Source organism: Dipodomys spectabilis, unplaced genomic scaffold, assembly GCF_019054845.1.
Source record: "Dipodomys spectabilis isolate Male_0828 unplaced genomic scaffold, ASM1905484v1 ptg000119l, whole genome shotgun sequence".
NCBI classification, from domain to species: Eukaryota; Metazoa; Chordata; class Mammalia; order Rodentia; family Heteromyidae; genus Dipodomys; species Dipodomys spectabilis.
In genome coordinates this window covers 1,824,679-1,850,658 of record NW_024870796.1, presented here as the reverse complement: position 1 = coordinate 1,850,658, position 25,980 = coordinate 1,824,679, and the positions used below count along the sequence as shown (strand labels likewise).

At 42.8% G+C, this 25,980-nt stretch overlaps 1 protein-coding gene and 1 non-coding gene across 2 annotated transcripts in view; one reads left to right on the top strand and one right to left on the bottom strand.

The window, feature by feature from the left end:
* Window positions 1-2,678: 2,678 nt before the first annotated feature.
* LOC122115510 lies at window positions 2,679-2,784 on the bottom strand. The gene has a single exon (XR_006148783.1). It is a non-coding gene; the product is annotated as a U6 spliceosomal RNA (small nuclear RNA).
* A 7,421-nt stretch (window positions 2,785-10,205) lies between these two features.
* Window positions 10,206-25,980, top strand: part of Sec24a (SEC24 homolog A, COPII coat complex component) — a 66,836-nt gene continuing 51,061 nt past the window's right edge. The window contains exons 1-2 of the mRNA XM_042688823.1: window positions 10,206-10,810; window positions 22,819-23,289. Of these exons, the coding sequence (XP_042544757.1) occupies window positions 10,714-10,810; window positions 22,819-23,289 (568 nt within the window). The 5' untranslated portion in view covers window positions 10,206-10,713. The remainder of the gene's footprint in view (window positions 10,811-22,818; window positions 23,290-25,980) is intronic.

Below are 25,980 nucleotides of genomic sequence, written 5' to 3'. Positions count from 1 at the left end.
GCGGGGGTGGGGAGGAGCTCCCTCTGCCACCTTGAGAGGCTTTCCCAGCCTTCTCACATGAAAAAATCGCTCTTGACGTCTGTCTCTTACTCTCCTATCCGCCCCCCCTTTTTTTTTGAGGTGGGGGGAGTGGGGAAGGAGGTGTAAGGAGAGGGACTAGTTAGATCCTCTTTGGGTGGTCTCGAACCCCTGAAACTCCTGCCTCTACATCCTGAGTTGCTGACATTTGCAGGTGCGTGCTACCTGTGCCCGCATCTTCCCATGTGCTTTTTTCCCCCCCTTAAATGAAAATGTAAATACACAGTTCTTGAATTCATCCGTGATTTACAAAATGTAAATTTGCACTAGATAATATGGTGTGTTCCATTCTGAGCTTGACACAGGCTTTTTTTTTTTTTTTTTTTAATGCGTTCTTTGCTAATGGACTAACTTTATCTTCCTGATGTGCATTTAATGGAAAACTGCTGGGATGTGTGCACAATGCTTCCACATCTGCTGTTAGGCATAGGATTCTAGGTGACAGGGACAAAAGAGGTATTTGGGGATTGAAACAGACATTATTCAATAACAAAGTCTGTAACTCTCTATACTGGATAGCCCCCTATTCCCTGCCCCAGGATTGAACTAGGCTTCTTCTTGATACTTGCCATTCCCCTCTGCCATAGGCTACTGGCTCTTCACCTAGCTGACTCCTCAGCCTGGACAGCCAGTCTCAAGGTCTTCCTATCAGACCTGGTAAAGCCCTCTTCTACACTTCCCCAGCAACTATATGGTTTGCTTTATCATTGAAGTTGTGTTGCTTAATCCAGAAGTGGTTCATGCATACCTGCAGTCCCAGTACTAGGTAGACTGAGGCAGAAGGATCTTAAAAATTTGTGGCCAGAATAGGAACTTCTTTGTACAACTACTTAAAGATAATAATAAAAAAAATGTTTTAAAAAAATTTGTGGCCAGCCTTGGTTGCATAGCAAAATCCTATGTCCATAAAAAATATACATATTTTAAGACTAAATGAAGTTATCTTGACTACCAGTGTACCATTATGTATGTGTGATTGTTTGAAGTCTCCCCCAGTGGATACTCTAAAACTTCCTTTTTTTCCCTCCTAAGCCCATTTTCATTGGCACATAGTTGATGCTTAATGAAAATGAACAAATAAGTCATTTGTAACCTTAAGGATTCCTGGGCACATTTTTGTATTGGAGGAGTTGCAGGTTTCCTTAGAGCTCATTGGTCTTGAGTTGAAGAGGCTGCTTTTTCGGATCTACATTCTTTTTTCTCTACTCTCTTTCCATTCACCTAATCTTGAGTTGTTTGGTTTAATAAACATTTTTAAGTGGTTGCACTGAGTTTTCCAAGGTTGCTTAACAGTTAAGGTTCTGGATAACCTTAATTTATGATAGCCCTGGTTTTGCGCTTTTTTTTTTTTTTGGGTCGGGTCCTGAACTCTGGGCTGGTGTTATCCCTCAGCTTTTCAGCTCAAAGCCTAGTGCCCTACCACTTGGACCACTTCCAGCTTTTTCTGCTTATGTGGTACTGAGGAATCAAACCCAGGGCCTCAAGCATTCAAGGCAAGTACTCTACCACTGGGCCACCTTCTCAACTCCAGCCCTGGCATTTTTGACCAGCTTTTTTTTTTTTTTGAAATGGTCAATCAAGTTTAATGCATCATACAGCAGGAAACTACATGGCATATTTAAGACAAACACTCTGTCCTCACTATCCACTGGATGTTCCTCTGTGTCCCCAAAATTGACCGTCTCAAGACTTGGCAGCCACCCCTCCGGGTTTTTGACCAGCTTTTAAGAATCAAATTATGATTCCTGCTGGTTTTGAGGAAGGATAAGTCAGAGGAAATGTGACATGGGAAAGAGAAGCCAGGAATTCAGACACTATATTAATTAATAACAATTAAAAGCACAGACACATTATTTCTATCTTAAACCTACAGTTCCATATAAGCCTCAACATTTAGCAAATACTAAAATTTAAATACAGGTTAGGCATCAGTGGCTCATGCCGGGAATCATAGATACTCAGAATTTTGAGATCTGAATAATGCAATTTGTAGCTAGCCTGGATAGGAAAGTCTATGAGATTCTTATCTCCAGTTAACCAGCCAAAAGCCTGAAGTAGAGCTCAAGGGGTAAAGTGCTTGCTTTGAGTGTAAATGCTCAGGGACAGCACCCAGTCCCTAGTACCAGAACTGGCACATACATATGCACAAGAACAAATTAAATTAAAAAAAATCATCTCCCCCCCCTCTGACATTGCCTGTTTACTCAGCTGATTAGTATGCTCTGAGACTGAGAAAGGAATTTTTTTTTTTTTTTTTTTGTCGGTCGTGGGGTTTGAACTCTGGGCCTGGGCACTGTCCCTCAGCTCTTCAGCTCAAGGCTAGCACTCTACCACTTGAGCCAAAGCACCACTTCCAGTTTTCTGGTGGTTTATTGGAGATAAGAGTCTCACAGCCTTTCCTGCCTGGGCTGGCTTTGAACTATGATGCTCAGATCTCAGCCTCCTGAGTAGCTAGGATTACAGGCGTGAGCCACTGGCACCCAGCAGTGGGAAAATGACTCCTTTGGGCACAAAAAGTGTTTGCAATATTTATATAAGTACATCTCAAGAATGATGCTTGCCTTGAAGGGAGCATATAACATAATCTTTCCTTTATCATTTAAAAAATGGAATGCTTCAAGAATTTGTGTGTCAGTCCTGCACAAGGACCATGCAGATTTTCTCTGCATTAGTCTCATTTTAGTGCATATTCTGCGAAGCAAGTACTGTTTCTTAGTATTTTTTGGAGACAGGTTCTCAGTATGTAGTCAAGGCTGGCCTCAGACTTACCTTGTAGCCTAACGTGGCCTCAAACTTGCAATCCTTCAGCTTTAGTCTTCCCCAGTGGTGGGTTTCACAAGCAAACCGTCATACCTGGTTTATAATATCATATCATGTAGTTTTGTCAAATACATAAAGTTTAAAAAATCATTAAAAATAAAAAAATCTCATCATATTTTATAATATAATCTTTTTTCTTTTCTTTCTTTCTTTTTTTTTTTTTGTCAGTCATGGGGCCTGAACTCTGGGTCTTGGCACTACCCCTCAGCTCTTCAGCTCAAGGCTAGTGCTCTACTACTTGAGCCACAGTGCCACTTCTGGCTTTTTCTGCTTATGTGGTGCTGAGGAATAGAACCCAGGGCCTCATGCATGCAAGGCAAGCACTCTACTACTGAGCCACCTTCCCAGCTCCTAATCGTGTATTTTATAAAGCACTTAAAGTACTTTTAAAAATCTGGCTGCATACTACTTCAAAAGACTAACTGCAGGGCCAGGAATGCAGTGGTAGAGTGCTTGCCAAGCATGCATGTAGCCCTGGGTTCAATTCCTTAGTACCACATAAACAGAAAAAGCCAGAAGTAGTGCTATGGCTCAAGTGGTAGAGTGCTAGCATTGAGCCAAACAAGCTCAGGGACAGTGCTCAGGCCCTGAGTTCAAGCCTCAGGACTGGCAGCAGTAATGTTATCCAAAAAGAATAACACAGAGAAAGGAAAGCATTAGGTATCATTAAACAAGTTTGAGCCACAACAGATTTCAACTCCCAAACTTCTGGGTAGGTGGGCAGAGAAGGAACATGGCTAGAACATTTTTGGGAATTTTCCAATGGTAATAGTGTGTGGGTTGTAGTGGAACAAGTGAAGACTGAGACTGGAACTGGGATGGATGCAGGAGTGAGCCTGCTGCAATCAGACAGGTGAAAGGTAAGGAGGGCATGAGTTCAATCCTTACAAACAGAGAAAGAGAGTCAGGTGTAAGAAACCAAGATTTCACTCTTGATTACATGCGTCTAGCAAAGGTAAAGAGATACCGAAGTTCAAAGGTTGGGGTTTTTTGGTTTTGATTTTTTGTACTAGAGTTTGAACTTAGGGTTTTCACCCTCATCTGATAACACTCTGCCTGGTCTCTACAGCAAGTTTATCCCTGCCTCGGCCTCTTTGTGGGTGCTGTTCCTAATCCTGGAGAAAATCCTCCCCTCTTCCCACTGTCTTTTCCAGATGGCTTATCTCTGTTATACCAGCTGGCCTTGAACTCTCTTCTTGACAGTACTGGGAATTAAACTCAGGGTTTTATGTTTGCCAGATCAATACTCTATCAATTGATCCGCACCTCCAGCCCCCTTTTCTATTGGTTATTTTCAAGGTAGGGTCACATTTTATTCCCTGATAAACCTCAGCTATGATCCTTCTTTTTGTGCTTTCTGAGGTTGCTGGAGATGGCAGGTGTGTGACACTGAGCCATTGTGCTTTCCCTGTAGCTAGGATAACAGGCGTGTGCCACTAAACTCAGCCATTGGTTAAGATGGGAGTCTTGTGAACTTTTTTTCCACCTGGGCTGGCCTGGAACCATACGTAATCCCTCAATCTCTGACTCTCTAGTAGCTAACATTACAGGCTTGAGCCACTTTGTTGAAAAGGCTTTTGATCTTTCCACCTTAGTCCTGAACACAGGTGATTTCTGGAACTTTTTTTTCTCTCCCACCTTCTCTTTGTCCAGCTAGCTTTCTTTTCATACAGGCCACAACTTAACTGTCACCTCCTGTCCCAACATATTATTCAAATCAGGCTAATCTGTTTTAGCACTAATATTGCCATCGTAGCACTGATTTTGAAACGTTAAAATGTGTTTTTATTGCTGGGCACTGAAAGCTTACGCCAGCAAGCCTAGCTAATCATGAGGCTGAGATCTAAGAATCAGTTTGAAGATAGCCCTGGCAGAAAAGTCCACCAGACTCTTATCTCCATTTAACCAGAAAAAAGTAGAAGCAGAGGTGAAGTTTCTCCCCAAAGGCTCACGTGTTGAACATTTGTTCCCCAACTGATGGTAGTTTAGAAAAGTGACTGAAATCCTGAGGGCTCTGATTTAATCACTCAATGAATTTATCTTTTGTTGTTGTTGGTCATGGGGCTTGAACCCGACTTCAAGAGCTGTCCCTGAGCTTTTCAGCTCTAGGCAAGTGCTCAACACTTGAGCCAGAGCACCACTTCCAGTTTTCTGGCAGTTTATTGGAAATAAACTGCCAGAAATGAACTTTCCTACCCAGGCAAGCTTTGAACTGTGATCCTCAGATCTCAGCCTCCTGAGTGGCAAGGATTACAGGTGTGAGCTACAGGTGCCCAGCTGAATTTATCTCTTAATGGACTTACAAAGTGGCACTTTGGGGAGGAAGAGTCTAGTTGGAGGGAGCAAGTCATTTAGGGTATGCCCTGGGAAGGAAGTGTCCTCTCTCTCTCTCTGCTTCCTGGCCACCATGAGGTGAGTATATTTCCTCTGCTACAAGAGAACCACCATGATGTTCTGCCTCACCACCATTGGCTCCAGAATCAATGGAGACCAACTGACCTCTGAAACCATGAACCAAAACAAATCTTTTCTCCCTTATTTTCTTTTCCAGCATAGAGTTTTGAACAGAGGGTTTCACATGATCTCTTGGCTTGCTCACTCAGCTGGTGCTCTACCACTTAATCTACAACTCCAGCCTGGGACTTTTGCTGATTCATTAGAGATGGAATCTCAAAGTCTTTTCTGACCAAGTTGTTTTGAACTTCAATCCTCCAGATCTTGGTCTCTTCTGACATAGGAGTACAGGAATGAGCCACTTGCACTGCAAATTTTTCCTCCTTTAAAGATATTTATGCCAAGTATGTTGGGAGAGTGACAAGAAACTTACACACTAGATTTGATCCCTAGAACTGCAAAGAAAAAATATATTACTATTATTATTTTGCTGAATGCTTATTCTGAGGCTCTAAGTGATGAAAACACAGAAAATAAGAGTCATCAGGGAGAGTAGGCTATTTGACCACATGTCAGAAATAGCCTTGCCAATAAGGCAAGATTTTGAATGAAGGTCTGCAGAGGTGAAAGACTGAATTTTGTGGATGTCTGTGAAAAAACATTCTAGCATCAGTAATTAAAAGACAGTTTGTGGCAGCAGGGAGGATTGGGGGGGTGGGAGGGGAGGATGGGAAGGGATGGGAAGGGGAAACAAAGGAGGAGGCTACAATGCTTGATAAGAAATGTATTCATTAGGGCTGGGAAGGTGGCTCAGTGGTAGAGCGCTTGCCTTGCATGCCTGAGGCCCTGGGTTCGATTCCCCAGCACCACATAAGCAAAAAGAAAAAAGCCGGAAGTGGCACTATGGCTCAAGTGGTAGAGCGCTAGCCTTGAGCTGAAGAGCTGAGGGACAGCGCCCAGGCCCAGAGTTCAGGCCCCACGACCGGACCCCCCCCAAAAAAAAAAATAAAAAAGAAATGTACTCATTATCTTGCCCATATAATTGTAACCCCTCTGTACAGTATTTTCACAATTAAAAAAAAAAAAGAAAGGTTTGTTCTTAGATAGCTAGTGAGACAGCAGATGTGTCTGACTGAGAGGGAATGTGGCAGAAAATGAGTCCAGAAAGGTAGCAAGGGACAAGCCCTGGTGGCTCATGCTGGTAATCCTAGCTACTCAGGAGGCTGAGATCTGAGAATCGTGGTTCAAAGTCAGCTCAGGCAGGAAAGTCCATGAGACTCTTATCTCCACTCAACACACAAACAAACAAAAACAAAAAACTGGAAGTGGTACTGTAGCTCAAGTGGTAGAGCACTAGCCTAGAGCTGAAGAGAGCAGGGACAGCACCCAGACCCAGAGTTCTAGCCCCATGACTAAAAAAAAAAAAACAAAAGTAGCAAGGCCATGTCACAGGAGAAGTCATATGGAGGTATCCTAGCTTGACTGAGCAGGAAGGATAGTAAGTGTAAGTGTAGTTTGGGAGCATAAGAAAATAAAAATGGAATCCGTGTTTGGGAGCTAAATTCAATCTGCAGTATGGATTGGAAAGAAGAAGTCCAGAAAAACTACTATGGTTCAAGTACAAGATGATGAAAACTAATCAGAGTGGGCAGTAACAGAATTAAGAACTACGTAAACATAAGCAGTTTTCACTATTGGCTTGTGTGTGATGTGTAGTTATTTTATCTTGGGGCTGATATTGGGTCTTGAACTCAAGGCTTTAGGCTCTCAGTTGGCTCTTTTGCTCAAGGTTAGCACCCTACTACTTGAGACACACTTTCACTTACTGCTTTTTTGCTAGTTAATTAGACATAAAGAATCTTATAGAGTTTTCTGCCTGGGCTGGCTTTGAACTGCTATCCTCACATCTCAGCCTCCTGAATAGCTACAATAATACGTGTAAGCCAGCAATGCATGGCTTGTGCTATAAATGTCCTATCAGTAAGCTTTAACAACTGGCAATAGCACTAATAATTTTTTCATGTTATTTAAGTGGTCACATTTTAAGAAAACAAAGGATTAGAAATTATAATAGCTAATATAATTATATAACTTTTTTTGGTATGTGATAACACTTCAATTACTTAAACTTACCTTCCCATGACCCTAGAGAGTGATGCATGCCATCTTTCTCCTCAATATTTTATTTTATTTTTATTTTTTTTGGGTCCGGTCATTGGGCCTGAACTCTGGGCCTGGACGCTGTCCCTCAGCTCTTCAGCTCAAGGCTAGCACTCTACCACTTGAGCCACAGCGCCACTTCTGGCTTTTTTCTTTTTGCTTATGTGGTGCTAAGGAATCGAACCCAGGGCCTCATGCATGCAAGGCAAGTGCTCTACCACTGAGCCACCTTCCCAGCCCCTCTCCTCAATATTTTAAAGCCAGTTACTTGAAAACATTAAAAAAAAATCAAAGACTTAACCATAGTATTTGGGGGGAAATAATAAAAAAGAAACATAGGGGTGGAAAAAATTTACTTATTTGCAAATTATTATGATTATTTAGACTCATAGAGGTTATTTACTTTTTTAAATCTCTGCACAAAGATTTCAGATATTGCTTAAACAGAACAAAGTTCAAAGAAAGCTTTATTTAACCAAATCAAAACCCTGTGCCAAGGTCAACAAACCAAGATTATTCAGGAGTTTCACATAAAAGAAAATTAAACTAATGGAAGTTTGAGGCCAGACTGCTGTTTGAATAGTGATTCTATTTTTTTTTTTGCCGTTCTTGCTTTTTTGCTGGTTACTTAGAAGATGTAGTCTAGAGATTTTTTTTTTTCTTTTTTGGTGTCCTCAAATGGGGATCCTCCAGATCTCAGCCTTCTGAGTGGCTAGAATTACAGGCATAAGCAACTATCACCTGGACTTTGTGTATCTTGTTCTTGGATATGTGGTTTAGGATTTTTTTTCTTTTTCTTTTTGTGCCAGTCCTGGAGCTTGAAGTTAGGGCTTAGGAACTGTCCTTGAGCTTCTTTACTCAAAGCTAAGGCTCTTCCAGTTGAGCCACAGCTCCACTTCTGGCTTTTTTGTGCTTAATTGGAGATAAAAGTCTTGTGGTCTTTCATGTCTGGACTGAATTCACCATGATCTTCATATCTCAGCCTCCTTAGTAGCTAGGATTACAGGCATGAGCCACCAGAGTCCAGTGTGATTTGTATTTTCTTTTTTTTCCTTTGGCTTTGGGGTTTGAACTCTGGGCCTGGGCGCCATCCCTCAGCTCTTCAGCTCAAGGCTAGCACTCTACCACTTGAGCCACAACGTCACTTCCAGCTTTTTCTGCTTATGTAGTGCTGAGGAATCGAACCCAGGGCCTCATGCATGAAAGGCAAGCACTCTACCACTGAGCCACCTTCCCAGCCCTGGGATTTTCTTATCGATGTTCTAAGATTAAAAAAAAAGGTGGCCAAAAATATCATCTTCTGTCTAAAGAAGCCCTTCTATTTGGATCTCATAAAAAAAGTTTAATTCCATTCACAGCCAATATATTCTTTTGTAAGGTTTTGAGGCAAATGATAACAACAACAGGGTTAGGATATATTTGGTTATTTGAATTCTTATTGCTTACTTGCTCTTCTTATATATAATATAATAGTTAATTGCAGATATGATATTACAAATTAGTAAGACGTACTTCACCCACAGGTTGTGAAATTATGGCATGACATTTTAATTGACAGTATAAATCTGTGATGGACTTTATTATCAGCCCAGAGCAGGAAAAATCTAAGTAGAATGAAAGGAACTAAGATCATTACTGAGATCGTTAGTTTCCTTATCTAACTACCCAGTTTCTACTTTTATTTAGCCTCAAAAATCACAAAGTCTATTTGTAAAAACAAACAAAAAACTCCACTTGCCAAAAAAGCAATTATTCACCTTAATGTAAACTCTTAGAAGAGGAAATAAAACTGTCTTCTTCTTTGTGGTACCATGAACTCAGGATCTCACAACTGCTAAGCAAGCATTCTACCACTAAGTTATATTCCCAACCCATTTCTGTTTTGAAACAAGAGTCCAGTCAAATTGCCCAGGCTGGCCTACTCCAGCTTTCCTAGTAGCTAAATTTACAGGCATTCATCAAGTTCTTAGATTACAAATACCATTGGAATGTGCTGTTCAGAGGCTCTGGCCACTACAAATATATAAGGAGATAAATAAATGCTTTGGGGATTGGGGTGTGGCTCGGCAGTGTAGCTCTTGCTTAGCACGCATGAAGCCCTGGGTTCTAAACCCAAGGGAGGAGGGGAGAAGAGGAGGAAGGAGAGAACTGTGCTGTAAATGAACTTTGGCATCTCTGTACTGCGAAGACGCAAGTTTCAAAATTAAAATTACCGAGCAAAAGGCAAACAGCTTCCTTCCTGATTTCATCCAACTCTGTGTGTGTGTGTGTGTGGTGGTGGTGATGGGTGAAGCTTGAATTAAGGTTGGTGCTCTACCACTTGAGCCACAGCTCCACATCTGGCATTGTGTTTGGTTAACTGGAGCTGAGTCCCACGGAGTTCTCCGGCTGGCTTCCAGCCTCGATCCTCAGGTCTCAGGCTCCAGAGTAGCTAGGATTGCAAGTCTGCGGCTCGAACTTGGGGTGAACGTGTTTAAAAATTCCCTTACACTTGGCAGCTGGAATAAGAGGATGAAATGTGCAACGAATCCGTGCGAGGCCACATTACACTCCCACCCTGTCAGCCGCATAATCCCCACTCAGGACGACAGGGGATCCTCGCAGACCGGGAAGAGGACCGGTTGGGTCCGTCTGGCCGCACGGCTCTCGCCGCCGCACCCCCCCCCCCCCCCCCCACTCCGCCCGCCAGGTGACATCCAGGCCGGCGGGGATTTCCGTAGGGGTGACACACGCCACTTCCGGCCAGAGATGGGAATCAGTGACGTGGCGGGCGGAGTCCGCGCACTGTCCTCGGGGGCCCGGGACGCCGGGACTCGTCAGGTGGCCTCGGGGGTCAGCCCCGCCAAGAGACCAGAACACCGAAGAGAGAGTGGGAAGCCGGAGCCGGAAGTGCCACGTGTCCCGTCTGCGCCTGCGCGGCGGACGGCTGACAGGCACTTCCGGTCAGGGCCTTCCCCCTCCTCTCCCGGCTTTGGCTGCCGCCTCCCCAGCCTGGCGTTCGCGGCCCCACCAGCTCGACTTTCTAACCTCAGCTCCCAGGCCAGGCGGTGGCCGGCGGGGACGGGCTGGTGGGGGAGAGCGGGGCGCCATGCTTCGGGCCTGATGCGCCGCCCTCGCCTCCCGTCTTAAAGTCTTCAGCGCCATTCCCTCCCCGTGCCGCCCCGGACTCCTCGGTTTTTCCGCCGCGTCTTTCAGCCCTCCGCCGGGCGCCTTGGTCGACCCCGACCAGTCCCGCTTCTCACCCAGGTGACCCCTGTCGTCATGTCCCACCCGGGGGTACCGGTCTCCGGAGGCCCTCCAACCGGCCTGCAGGCCCAGAATGGGGCCCCCTCGGCCTCGGGGTCTCCCTACGCCAACGGTGAGTGCTGCGCGGGGCCGAGGATCAGGGGAGCCGCCTGGGCCTGGGTGACTTCCCAGCCAGGCCAGGGCCCGGTGGGGCCCGGTACTCCGAGCCCCCGAGACCCCCGGCTCGGGTTAGTGTCTTATATTGAAGGATCCATCCAGCGTGCCGTTAATGAGCACCTGCTGTATGCAACTGCCCGACATGAGTCGGTTTGGTAGATTCCCAGGATCACTGGTAGGCGAGGATCCTAAAAGTCTGAACCTTCCCCCCACACGCAACGCGCCATTGGGGAGAGTAGGGTTTGGGGACTGATCTGGTTCTGCTGCCTGGCCATGGGTGGGGGGTAGCAGACGTGAATGAATGACTCTTTGGCTTTGGGTAGATTCATCTTGTAGCCTCGACTCATCTCTCCCAGGACCTTTGCAGAACAGGTTCCCCACATCACCTTCGGCCACTGATTGCAGTTTTTCAGCAGTGAGGAACCAAATAGACGGGAGGATCTCCTGTTTGTTTTCTCGAGGCCTTTTAAATCGCTGGGGACATGGTTATTCGGCTCAAGCCCTCGGAAGCTCTGAGGAGTTGTACATGTGGCACTGTAATTTGTCATTCGGTGTGAGATCGTCTTGTAATTTTATACCTCTTCTAGGATTCCTTTAATCGCCCTACATTGTGATTTGTTCAGCTTGTTTTGATTATTGTAATAGAGAAAAAGACACATTTTCTGCCAACAGCTCACCTTCTTACCAGTTTATCTGCATATTTTTGATTTATCTAAACTAGTGGAATGATACTGAAGTGCACTTAATGCATCCACTGGAATCTAAAATTACGGCGAAGTTGGAAAAAAATAGTTGACTAAAATTTCTAGCTTACATTGTTTTTAGAGAAGACTACTGTTTTCTTTACAAAGAGGGCTCTTTGCAGGACTTCAAAAAATGTCTATGCGAAGGCAGCTATGTGGGCAGATGCCAGAATAAGTGGAGGATAGACACTGAAACATCATTGATTCGAATCAGTTCTTTCTCTCAAGTTTATAGTAACATTATGTGAACTACATTTCAAAATTCTGTGATATTTAGGAATATTCACACTGGGGTTTAAATCATTTTAAGAAAAATTAAGCAAGATGTCATAAAACCATGGGTTTTTCTTCTAAATTACATTTTTACATGCATTGTAAATGGCAGATCCTGCAGATATGCTTGAGTATTCCGAGTCCAGAGCTCTGACCGTTACACCACGGGGCAATTTGCTGCAAATGCATTTCTAAGTTTTATGGAAGTGTAGCTGTCATGATTTTGAAATATTGAAGGAATTTAACCACAGGATGGGAGATGTTGTCACATTATTGATTTGATGGGACCAAGAAACATTTGTTGCATAGCCTCTAAATCCTGTCCTTCCAAATATGAAAGAATAAAAAAGCACAATGGGGCTGGGAAGGTGGCTCAATGGTAGAGTGCTTCCTTGCATGCATGAGGCCCTGGGTTTGATTCCTCAGTGCCACATAAGCAGAAAAAGCCAGAAGTGGCGCTGTGGCTCAAATGGCAAAGTGCTAGCAGGTCCAGAGTTCAGACCCCACGACAAATCAAAAAAGAAAGAAACAAAGAAAGAGAGCAAGACAGAGCAAGAGCGAGCTCACAAGCACACCATGTTTATAGACTACTCAGAGCCTATGTAACTGGTGGTTGAAGTTCAGGGAGATAGTAGCTGGGAAAATGTGGCCAGTTGAGGTAGGGAGTGAAATCACAGGACTGTAGATGTAAACCTCTTGTTTTATGTATTTTTGCTAGTTATACAAAGTGGTTTCAATTCAACAAGGCAAATTACAGGTACAATGCGTCTTGATCAGTGTCATCCCTTCCATCAATCTTTCCATCTTTCCCAGTCTCATCCATATCCTCAAGTTAATAAAGCCCTTTTGAAGATAGAATTTCAATCTTTCTATTAGCTCCATTTCTAAGATAAAACAACAACAGATATTTCAGTGAGTGGCTAATGTCCTTTGTTGGGTTATTGTTTTGTTTACCCCACTAGCAATATAGAGTAGAGATGTGGGAGAGTGTGGGAGAGAGGAGGTCTACTTTGAAAGCAAAAATCACTGCTAAATATACTGTTGAACACCTTTTTTTTTTTTTTTGTCCGTAGTGGGGTCTGGGTGCTGTCCCTCAGCTCTTCAGCTCAAGGCTAGCGCTCTACCACTTGAGCCACAGCGCCACTTCCAGCCTTTTCTGCTTATGTGGTGCTGAGGAATGGAACCCAGGGCCTTATGCATGCAAGGCAAGCACTCTACCACTGAGCCACCTTCCCAGACCTGTTGAACACTCATAAAGTTTAGATTTAATGTAGCTCGTCCAGGTTAGTTATATCTTCAGATTTTCAAAGGTTATAATCAAAAGACTTACAGTGAATGTTTCCATTTTTTTCCTATAACTTTTTTTTAATGTTGTCAGCTGTGTGTTTTGGGGTTTTTGTTTTCGTTTGCTTTAGTGTTGGTACTGGGGCTTGAACTCAGGGCCTGGGCATTGTCACTTAACTGGAGATAAGAGTCTCACAGAAGCCGGGGGCCGGTGGCTCACACTGTAATCCTAGCTACTCAGGAGGCTGAGATCTAGGGATTGTGGTTCAAAGCCAGCCTGGGCAAGAAAGTCTGTGAGACTCTTATCTCCAATAAACCACTAGAAAACCAGAAGTGGCCCTGTGGCTCAAGTGGTAGAGCGTTAGCCTTGAGCTGAAGAGCACAGGGACAATGCCCAAGCCTAGAGTTCAAGCCCCACGACCGACCAAAAAAAAAAAAAGTCTCACAGACTTGCCTGCTAGGGCTGGTGTCAAACTATGATCCTCAGATTTCAAACTTTTGAGTAGCTAGGATTGCAGGTGAGAGCCACCTGGGCACAAATATATGATATCTTTTTCTTAATTAGAATTCCTCAAACACCCAAGACATTTTGCTCAGTGATTGATTGATTGTTACATTACATTAAATGTAGAGGTTGTCCAGACAGATTTTTTCCCCCAAGTTTTTGTGTATGTATTTCCTTTGCAAAAAAAAAAAAAAAGATAATGAGATTGTAAGTCTAAAGTAACAAATCTTAATCTGATTATCATGTAATAAGGTTAAAGGCAAATGATAACTCCTATTTCATAGCTTTTTTTTTTACTAGTTGGTTCAACTTGCCAATGCAATTAGAAACTCCAGTTTTATTATCATTAAGGTTTTGTAATGTTTATGTAATATTTTCTTTTTATACATAGGATTAATGAAATGAGAAAGATACTCTTTTCCTTTTTTTCCCACTATATTGTATTTTTTTTTTAAATTTTTTTTTTGGGTTCGGTTGTGGGGGCCTGAACTCTGGGCCTGGGCACTGTCCCTCAGCTCTTCAGCTCAAGGCAAGCGCTCTACCACTTGAGTCACAGCACCACTTCCAGCTTTTTGCTTCTGTGGTGCTGAGGAATCGAACCCAGGGCCTCAGGTATGCAAGGCAAGCGCTCTACCACTGAGCCAACTTCCCAGCCCTATTGTGATTTTATAAAATAGTAGATGACTTCGTCTGGATTGTAAGCTCTATGATGGCAAGAATGTCTGCTTTTGTCTAGTATCCATTCACTCTTCAGCTCTTCAGCATATTTTAGGAGTTACCAGTTGTGTTGAGTAAAAAGTTTCTACTGTAAATTTTTTATGACTGAGTTAACTAAATACGTACTTATTCACAGAGAGATTAGAGCTTGCTTTGAATCATTACCCCCTCTTCTTTTGGCAGTAGTGGGTTTGAGCTCAGAGTCTTGCACTCAGGTCCTCTACCATCTGAGTCACACCCTTAGCCCTTTTTGCTTTAGTTATTTTTCTGATAAGGTCTGCAGGTTTGTTTTTTTTTTTTAAATTTTATTTTTGCCAGAACCAGCCTCAGACTATATTCTTGTGCCTATATCTCCTTCAGTTATGATTGCAGGCATGTAACAACACACCAAGCCCCCAGCTTTTTTTTTTTGAGAGGAGGTAGAATTCTGTGGATTTTCTGTACAACATCTTTAGCCAAACTGTTAGAATGTGTGTGTGTTTTTTAGAGGATAGAGTCATCAATGGACCTATTAATTAGACTTATTTTTAATATCTTTTAGAAGTAATAATTTGTAGATCTTTTGGGTAGACTGATATAAATTATGCTGATTAATGTATGTATATTGAAAGTCTTTAGTCATTCAACAAACAAGCTCTGAATAAAAATGACATGTTGCCTCTAAATGATGATTATGGCTAAGTTCCACTTAATGTTTTCAGTATGGACTATAACTCTGGGTTCCCATGATATTATTTGCATACTTCTATTAGAAGGTATCACATTGCATGCAATAGCCATTTAGTTTCTTGTTGGTATTTGCTCGTAAACTGAGAATTCCTGAAAGACAAAAATAGTAGCAATAAAAGCTAACCCAGGCATGCTAAAATTTATTGAATGCATTATCTCATTTAATCTTTAGAACATGGGGCTGAGAAGGTAGCTCAGTGGTAGAGCATTTGCCTTGCATGCATGAGGCCCTGGGTTCGATTCCTCAGCACCACATAAGCAAAAAGAAAAAAAAAGCCAGAAGTGGCGCTGTGGCTCAAGTGGTAGAGTACTAGCCTTGAGCTGAAGAGCTGAGGGACAGGGCCCAGGCCCAGAGTTCAGGCCCCACGACAGGACCCCCCCCCCCCCCCCCCAAAAAAAAAAGAGTCTTAAGGACTTTGCTGCCCAAGCTGACTTCAAACCTCCAGCCTCAGATTTCAGAAGTCCTGCCTGAGCTTGGTTCAAACTGCTAGCCTCTGTCTCAGCCACCTGACTAGTGAGGATTATAGGCATGAGCCCCTGTACTAGCTCAAGAAGGATATTTTGACTGATAAGGAAATGAGTTTTTAAGTAACTAGCTCAAGGCCACACAGGTATTAAATTGTGGATCCAGGACTTAAATCCAGGCAGACTTAACTGCTGTTAGCGTTGATCCCAGGACCCAGTCAGTGTTTGAGGGAAGGATCAGAACCTTATCTTTGGCTTTTTTTCCCCCTAGTCCTGGGGCTTGAACTCAGAGCCTGGGCACTGTCCCTGAGTTTTTTTTGCTCAAGGTTGGCACTTTAAGCCATAGTGCCACTTCTGGCTTTTTCTATTTGTGCGGTACTGAGGAATTGAACCCAGGGCTTCATGCATGTTAGACAAGCACTCTACCACTAAACCACATTCCCAGCCTTTTTGGCTTCTTTATGTTGTAGATACCTGTAATTTCAGCCAATGTTTGTTGACAGTTTTCAGAGCTGCCACACTGGGTTCAAATTAATGCATGAACTGATTATAATTTTTGTTAGTGCTTAGTCCTTTTGTTAGCACTTCTACAAGATTTGAGGCCAGCTCAGGTAGGAAAACATGTGAGACTCTCACCTCTAATTAACCTCCAAAAAGCCAGAAGTAGAGGTGTGACACAAGTGTTAGAGAGTTAACCTTGAGAGCAAAACACTAAGGGAGAGTATGAGGCCTTGAGTTCAAGCATCAGTACTGACACAAACACTATAAAAAAAGATGGAGATGGATCGTCAGATGAAGGATGCACATGGCGAGGTGTGGGGAGGGAGAACTGCTCATAATCTCCATATGTTCTCCAACCTGAAAGCTTATTAGATTTCCTAAATGCAGAGTGGGTCTAACTAAATACGAGTGAGTGTGACTGCTTGTAAGGTAGAGCCTTCTTAGGTCAGTTGATATGGTTCCTGGTTGCTTTAGGAGAGGGGATTATCCAAATTGAATTCTTCTATGCAGATAAAAGATTTTAGCCTTCTCAAATAATTTTTAAAGATGGCCATGTGTCCTCCTGACTGCATATCCCTTTCATCTGTTTCATGAATCACCTATACTTACATATTTTTCTACCTTTGATAACATATAACCTACTTTTGGCTTCGCCTTTCGCAAAAGTGCCTCTTTAGCAAGTAGCTATGATAAAATCACAAATCCCAAACCCAAACTAGCAATACTAGTCTATGAGGCAATTTATTTGTATCCAAATGACTCAAAGTATGCTATTGCATAAGACACTTGAGTTCAAGCCCAGCACAGCAAAACAAAGCTACTAAATCATTTATGTTTTCACTTATTTAAACAAATCTTAATTCCCACTGCTTATAATCCAGCATTCTAGCCTGTATTACTTCTGTAGGTTTCTTCTAATGTCTAATCTCTCCTCCAGTCCTCAAGCGGTCTCTTAGGCTATGAGAACCCTTAAACTCAAATCCATATTCTTTTTTGACAGTACTGGAGTTGGGACCCAAGGCTATGCATGCTAGGGAGGTGCTCTATTATTGAACTACATACCAAGCCCAGCCCAAGTGGATATAGTTGAACTCAGGGCCTTTACTTGCTAGGTAGGCGCTCTGCCGCTTGAGCCACATCCCCAGCCACCAGGTGTACACTTGTGAAGAAGGGTAATTCTAAATTCCTGCTCTACTTCAGACAGTTAACACTTTGGTCATGTCACACAGAGCTTTTCTCAGAATGTCCCTTCCATGACCACAGGAACTGTACAGATTGTTCCTTTTAGGAGGAATATTTTCTGCCTTTAGTCTAGCCTAAGTGCTGCTTCCTCATTGCTCTCGGTGTCCTGTCATTGCCTTGTTACTTGTTTTCCCATCTAGACTGAGCCACCTGAGTGCAGGGATACAGTTGACCTGAGTCCCCTTGTGTCCTAAGCATGCTCTAGGTTCACCCCTTGGAGTAGATTGAACGAGTAGGCTGAATAGAGGGGTGTTGTCCTGTCCTGTTCCAGGCTCTCCCCTCTCTTCCCTGCAGGTAAGGGTTGAACCCTGGGTCTCACAAATACTAGGAAAGCACTGCTATCACTGCACCACACCTCTAGATTCCAGGGGCTGCTTTTTAACAGATGACAGACTAGAAGAATATTTTTTTAATTGGAGACAGATTTTTAATTTTTTAATTAGTGTACATTAGGTATACATGGGGGATTTCACTGTGACCTTTCAATGCTTATATACAATGTATTCCAATCAGACTGCCCTCCATTGCTTTCCTTACCTCCTCTCCCCTTCCTAATACAGATTTTCATACTTGCCAGCAGTCTGTTCTCACCCTATCCATTCTCTTCCATCTTTGTTAGCCCAGTCCCCTCTTGCTAGTACCTACCCCTCCTACAGAGCCTGTTCTTGTTCCTCTCCCCCTCTGCTATTGATTGACAGCTTTCATTGAGGCTTTTTTTGTTATTTTCTTATATAATTGTAGTGTATTTCAGAATTACCCACCCTCTGTCTTTTCCCTTTTTCCTTCTCTCCTCCTCCTACAGTCCCTTATGTTCTATGTTTGCTGATATATATGATTATGTATACAGACATGTGTACATATGTTCATATGCAAATAGGTATATCTTTTGGGTTTAGTCTCCACAAATGAACAAAAACATACAATAGCTTATTTTTTGAGCTTGGACTCTGTCACTCAGTATGCTGTCTTTCAGTTCCATCTATTTTCCTGTATATAATAGACATGATTTTATTTATTTATTTATTTTTTGCCAGTAGTGGGGCTTGAACTTAGGGCCTGGGCACTGTCCCTGAGCTTTGTGCTCAACCTAGCATTCTACCACTTGAATCACAGCCCCACTTTTGGCTTTCTGAGTAATTTATTGAAAATAAGTCTCTCAGACTTTCTTGCCCAGGCTGGTTTCAAGCCACGATCCTCAGATGTCCGCCTCTTGAGTAGCTAGGCTTACAGGAGTGAGCCACCAGCACCTGACTCTTTATTTTTTTCTTTATGGTTGTGTAATATTCCATAGTGTACACACACACACACCTCACATCCATACATCCATTCATCTGTTGTTGGGCATCAAATGATTGGCTTTTGTTAGTAGTGCTGCAATAAACATAGGTATGCAAATGTCTTTCTGGTATATTGATTTACTCTCCTTTGGATATATGCCTAATAGTATTATGGCAAGATCAGAAGAAAAGTCCATTTATACTTTTTTGAGAAACCACCTACTGATTTCCATAGTGGTTATGCTAGTTTATATTCCCACTGATAGTGAAGATTAGAAATGAAATTATTTATTTTAGCCAGGCACCAGTGGCTCATGCCTGTAATTCTAGCTACTCAGGAGGCTGAGGTCTGAGAATCGTGGTTCAAAGCCAGCCCAGACAGAAAAGTCCTTGTAAGATGCTTCTCTCCAATTAACTTCTGAAAACACGGAGTGGCACTATGGCTCAAGTGGTAGAGTGCTAAGCCTTGAGCACAGAGAGGCTCAGGGACAGTGCCCAGGCCCTGAGTTCAAGCCCTACAACCAACAACAACAACAACAAAATTATTTTACTGGGGCTGGGAAGGTGGCTCAGTGGTAGAGAGCTTGCCTTGCATGCATGAGGCCCTGGGTTCAATTCCTCAGCACCACATAAGCAGAAAAAGCCGGAAGTGGGGCTGACACTCAAGTGGTAGAGTACTAGCCTTCAGCTGAAGATCTGACGGACAGCACCCAGGCCCAGAGTTCAGGCCCCACGACCGACCAAAAAAAAAAAAATTTTACTTACTACAGAATTATCACTATGCATGGCAGTGTTCAGGACACAAATATATGTTTCACATAAATCTCATTCTCACTTCTATGAGATTTTCTGTTGCTGCTGTACTGAATATAGAAACTTGGTGATTTAAACCAGCAAGTGTTGTTGGCCTGTAATTGTGGAGATCAGAAGCCTGACATAGGTCTCACTGGGCTAAAATTAAGTTGTCTTCAGGGCTGTGATGTTTGCTGGATCCTCTGGCAGCGAATCTGTTTTCTTGCCTTTCCATGACCTTCTGGAAGCTACCTGCCCATATTTTTGGCTAATGGCCTCTCCCATCTTCACAGCCAGCAGTGGCTTTTTGGATGTCACATAGTATCACTATGAGCCCACTCTTCTGCCTCTCGTTCAACCCTTGAGGTTGTACTGGGCACATCCTGATAACCTCATTTCAAGGTCAGTTGATTAGCAACTTATATTCTACCTGCAGCCTTAACCTTTGTCATAGTCCAACATGATTCTAGGGGTTGAGACGTAGGCACTTTATTTCAAATTAGGCAAAAATTCTATAATGTTGATAAAACCCCTGTTCCTGGGCCTGGGAATATGGCTTAGCATAATTGCCTAGCATGCATGAAGCCCTGGGTTCAATTCCCCAGTACCACATAAACAGAAAAGGCCGGAAGTGTCACTTTGGCTCAAGTGGTAGAGCACTAGCCTTGATCACAGAGGGGCTCAAGGACAATGTCCAGGCCCCGAGTTCAAGCTCCCGAACTGGCAAAAAAAAAAAAAAGAATCCCTGTTCCCATTTGGTAGATAAGGAAACAGAACTATAGAAGTTAAATATCTTGGTGTTGGAGCTTAATCCCAGGGCCTTTAAGCATATTAAACATGCATCCTCTTTTTTTGCATTTTCTTTTTGTTATTGTTGTGTTGGAATCAGACCAGATTTCAACTGAGTTGAGATTTCAACCCCTTGTATATTTTGACAATAACTTTGACTTAGAAGTGTGAGAGGGTGGTGTGGAGAGACACATCACAGGGGCCAGTTGTAAGCACTATTTTTGAATTTCCTAGACCTCTACTTACATTTAAAAATTGAGCCATCCATGGAATAATAATGAAATACATGTGTTTTAGAAATGTCTACCCTGGCCGGGTGCTGGTGTAATCTGTAATCCTAGCTACTCAGAAGGCTGAGATCTGAAGACTGTGGCTCAAAGCTAGCCTGGGCAAGAAAGTCTGTAAGTCTCTTATCTCCAATTAACCATCAGAAATCTGGAAGTAGAGCTGTGTCTTAAGTTGTAGAGTGCCAATTTTGAGTTAAAACAATGACAGCTAACAGGGGGAAGTGGAGCTGTGGCTCCAATGATAGAGTACTAGATTTGAGCAAAAAAACTAAGGGATAGTCCAGACCCTGAGTTCAAGACCCAAACAAACCTGAAAGACTCTTTAGCTGCAAAACACTGGACATAGAAGATGTGGCTCAAGTGATAGTGCACCTGCCTTAAGCAAAAAAATAAATAAATAAAGTAGGAACACAGCAAAGTAAATAAATAAATAATAGTATTATATTTTAATGCTTCAGGGAAGATCAGGGTATAGAATCTCATTATATTCCTTGATCTTCATTCTTTTCTCACTGTGCCCTTGCCAACTATTTTCCCTTCATGGCAATTTAATAAGTGAAGACAGGCTAATGCTATTTTGTGGAAAGATTATTTAATTTGTTTTTTGCAGGTTTGTATGTGTGTGTGTGTTTTCTTTCTTTTTTTCTTCCTTTCTTTCTTTCTTTTTTATTATGGGGCTCAAACTCAGAGCCTAGGTGCTGTCCCTGAGCTTTTTCTCTCAAGGCTAGTGCTCGACCACTTTGAGCCACAGTACTACTTCCATAATTTTCTATTTTAAGGTGTTTTTTATTATCGCATATTAGTTTTATGCAAGCTGTTTTATTGTGCCATTTTTGTGTATGCATATCATGTTTCCCATCAAATTGAACCCCTGGGTCACTCTCTCTTGCTTCTTCCCATCTTCTTAAAATAATTTCAACAAGTTTCACTGTTGTATTTTCATAATGCATATCAAGTACTTTGACATATTAGCACTCTCTGTTCACCTTCCCCCTTCTACGGATACCTGCCCCAATAGAGCCTGTTTTACTTTTTTCTATTGATCATTTAGTGTATATTAATTGTGCCAGGAGGTTTTACCATTTTGTTTTGTACATGCATATATTTTAATCATAATAACCTCCTCTTTCTTTTATCTTTCTTTCCCCATGTCCCTAAAACCTGTTGTTCAACAAGATGCCTATATTATTTTGCAGAGCAATTATGTATGTATTAGGTAGGGGTGTGTGTGTGTGTGTGTGTGTGTGTGTGTGTGTGTGTGTGTGTGTGTGTGTGTGTGTGTGTGTGTGTGTGTGTGTGTGTGTGTGTGTGTGTGTGTGTGTTACCTCCCATAATGCCACCTTTTATACAAATGCTTATGGATGTTTGTGAAAGGAATGGGTTATGCCAATGAATTGGGTTGCATGGGCTGAGGGGACTGAGTTCATAACTTGGCCATAGGAAATAGTGCTGCAGTGCACATGAGTGTGTCCCAGCATCTCCATTGTATGTTGACTTCAAATATTATACATAGATGCCCAGGAATGGTATAGTTTCATCCTAAGTAACTGAGATTACAGGGTAGAGATTTGTATGTGTGTGTGCCCCTCCTGGGGCTTGAACTTAGGGTCTGGATTCTGTCCCTGAACTTTTGTGTTCAAGATTAATACTTTACTACTTGAACTACATCTCTACTTCAAGCTTTTTGCTGGTTAATTGTAGATAAGAATTTCACAGGAAGTGATGCTGTGGCTCAAGTGGTAGAGTTCTAGCCTTGAGCACAAGAAGCTCAGGGACAGTACACAGGCCCTGAGTTCAAGCCCCAGAACTGTCAAAAAAAAATCACTTTCTGGGCTAGGAAAGTGGCTCAGTGGTAGAGTACTTGCCTCTCATGCATGCAGTCCTGTGTTCGATTACTCAGCACAACATAAACAGGAAAAACGGGAAGTGGTGCTGTGTTTCAAGTGGTAGAGTGCTAGCCTTGAGCTGAAGAGCTGAGGGACAGAGCTCAGGCCCAGAGTTGAAGTTCCACGACTGAAAAAAAAAAAACAAAACAACGTTTCAGAGACTTGCCTGCTCGGGCTGGCTTTGAACTTCCATCCTCAAATTTCAGCCTTCTGTGTATCTAGGATTATAGGTGTAAGTCACTGGAGCCTGGCTTTGTTTGCTTAGTCTTTATTTGAATTATATATGTCTTTTAATTTCTGAGGGAGGAAGAACCATATACTTTACTTTTTTTTCTTTCTTTCTTTTCTGTGCTGCTGATCAAACCCAGGGCCTTGTGAATGAGTCGAATGCTCAGCCCCTACGGTTTTTTTTTTTTTTTTTTTTAAGTATTGCTATTTGTTCGCAAGACTAATTTTTCTTTCTCTTTTTGGAAGGTCCTGTCCAAAATGCACTGATGTCTTCACATATGTCAGTGAGCCAAGGATATAATTCCCAGCTTCCAGGATCCTACCCTCATCTAATACCAGCAAAGACTTCAAGTCCACTGTCTGGACAGTCTAATTATGGTGGTTCTCAGGGATCTGGGCAGACTTTCAATAGACCACCTGTGGCTTTGAATCCAGTGACACCTTCACTACATAGTGGTCCTGTTCCCCGAATGCCACTCCCTAATTCTCAGAACCCAGCTGCTGCACCAATGCCTTCTGGTAATTTTCTTCCTGGAGCTAATCCACCACCACCACCACCTTCGAATTGGCAATATAACTATCCATCCACAGGATCACAGACAAACCACTGTCCTCCTGGGGCCCAGCCAACTGTATCTGGGAATACAAATTTAACAACAAATCATCCGTATGTATCTTCTGGAGATTCCTCACATCAAAACAGCTTCATAAAATCAGGTACTGTTCTTATAGGAATGTTTAAAATGTAGAGATGAGAAACTTTTGCTTGTTTAGGGATTTGAAGTAATATTTGAAACCTTAAGACCATATGGAAAATTATTGGTGGTTTTTGTTTTTGTTTTTTGTCGGTCCTGGGGTTTGAACTCTGGGCCTGCGTGCTGTCCCTTAGCTCTTCAGCTCAAGGCGAGCACTCTACCACTTGAGCTACAGCGCCACTTCCAGTTTTCTGGTTTATTGGAGATAGGAGTCTCACGGTCTTTCCTGCCCGAGCTGGCTTTGAACCGCAATCCTCAGATCTCAGCCTCCTGAGTAGCTAGGATTACAGGTGTGAGCCATCAGCGCCCGGCTTTATTGGTGTTTTTTTTATTTGTTTGTTTCTTTGTTTTGTCTGTCAAGGGGCTTGAATGCAGGATCTGGGTGCTGGCCCTGAGCTCTTTTGCTCAAGGCTAGCCTTCTACCACTTTGAGCCACAGCTTTACTTCCAGTTTTCTGGTGGTTAATTGGAGTTGAGAGTCTTACAGACTTTCCTGCCCAGGTTAGCTTTGAACCATGATTCTCAGGTCTCAGCCTCCTGAGTAGCTAGGATTATAGATGTGAGCCACCAGTACACAGTGAAAATTACTGGTTTTAAAAAACATTCTTTTTTGTTGTTGTTGTTGTTGTTGTTGTTTTTTGTTTTTGTTTTTGTTTTTGGTCCAGTCGTGGGGCCTGAATTCTGGTCCTGGGCGCTGTCCCTCAGCTCTTCAGCTCAAGGCTAGCGCTCTACCAGTTGAGCCACAGCGCCACTTCCGGCTTTTTTCTTATGTGGTGCTGAGAAATCAAACCCAAGGCCTCAGGCATGCAAGGCAACGGCTCTAACACTGAGCCACCTTCCCAGCCCCTTAAAAAACATTCTTAAATAAATTACTTCTCACGCTTTTGATCTATCTCAAAAATTAGTTCATAAATTGTTCTTTTTTTTTCCTTTGAAGGTATCTTTTGTTTTTCCTTTCCTCTCTCTCCTTTGTCTCCCTTTCTTTTTCCTTCTTTCCCATCTCCTCTCTGGTAGTTGGGCTATACTCAAACTCCTGGGATCAGGCAATCTTCCTCCCACCTTAAGCTCCTCATGAATTGAGTGTGTGTGTGTGTGTGTGTGTGTGTGTGTGTGTGTGTGTGTGTGTGTGTGTGTGTGTGTGTGTGTGTGTGTGTACATGCAAGTGATATTTTGATCATTTTGTTTTCTTCTCTTTTTCTTATGTATTTTTGTGTTGGTTCTGGGTTTGAACTCAGGGTTTGGGAAACTGTCCTGGAACTTTTTGCTCAAGTTTGCACTCTGCCACTTGAGCCACAGATCCACTTCCAGCTTCTTGTGGTGCTTCATTGGAGTTAAAAGTCTCATGGACTTTCCTGCCTAGGCTGGCTTTAAACCAAGTTCCTCAGATCTCAGCCTGTTGAATAGCTAGAGGCTACAGGCTCACTAGCGTGAACCCCCAGTACCTAGTTATTTTTTCAGTACCTAGTTATTTTTTAAGACAGTGTCTTGCTGTGTAGCTCAGGTGGCCTCAAACTTCCAATTCTGAATGCTGGGATTCTAGCTGTACACTTTATTTTTTTTTAATTTTTTATTTTTTTGCCAGTCGTGGGGCCTGAACTCTGAGCCTGGGTGCTGTCCCTCAGCTCTTCAGCTCAAGGCTAGCACTCTACCACTTGAGCCACAACACCACTTCTGGCTTTTTCTGCTTATGTGGTGCTGAGGAATCGAACCCAGGGCCTCATGCATGCAAGGCAAGCACTCTACCACTGAGCCACATTCCTAGCCCTAGCTGTACACTTTATACCCAGCTTCTTTTTATTTTTATTATTCTCATCATTTTCTTTTTTTGGGGGTACTTGCTTGAACTCAGGCCCTTCAGTTTGCCAAACAAATATTCTACTACTGAACCACACCTCCAATCCCTTTTATTTTACTAAATTTAGTATTTGATAAGAAAGAATACTAGAGGTAGCTGGGCGCTGGTGGCTCACGCCTGTAATCCTAGCTATTCAGGAGGCTGAGATCTGAGGATCACAGTTCAAAGTCAGCCCGGGTAGGAGAGACCGTGAGACTCCTATCTCTAATAAACCACCAGAAAACTGGAAGTGGCACTGTAGCTCAAGTGGTAGAGCGCCTGCCTTGAGCTGAAGAGCTGAGGGACAGCGCCCAGGCCCAGAGTTCAAGCCCCACGACCGACCAAAAAAAAAAAAAAAAAGAGTACTAGAGGTTTGTACATGATTAAAGTACATATGTGTGTATGTGTAGATGTTATGGTGAGATTTTTTTTTTTCTTTTTTTTGGTGTTCGTGGAGCTGAGATTTCTTACTATGTAAGAGTGCTAGGATCTGAGTTCAAGCCCCAGGACAGGTTCCCCCCCCCCCCCCCCCAAAAATCCCCTTCCAACCTTCCAATACACAACAACAAAAGAAAAACACTGAGTTTCTAGTCTTCATCTGAAATTTTTCTAAGCTTATTTCCTATTAGCTACTTTACAATGATTAGCTTTAGCAATCTGAGAAGGCTGAGTCTAAAGCTGTACCTATTAGTTTCAAGTGCCTGTAATTCTGGCAACTTATTCATGAGTCTGAGATCTAAAGATCACAGTTAAAAGCCAGCTTGAGCCAGGCACCCGGTGGCTCACGCCTGTATGTAATCCTAGCTACTTAGGAGGCTGA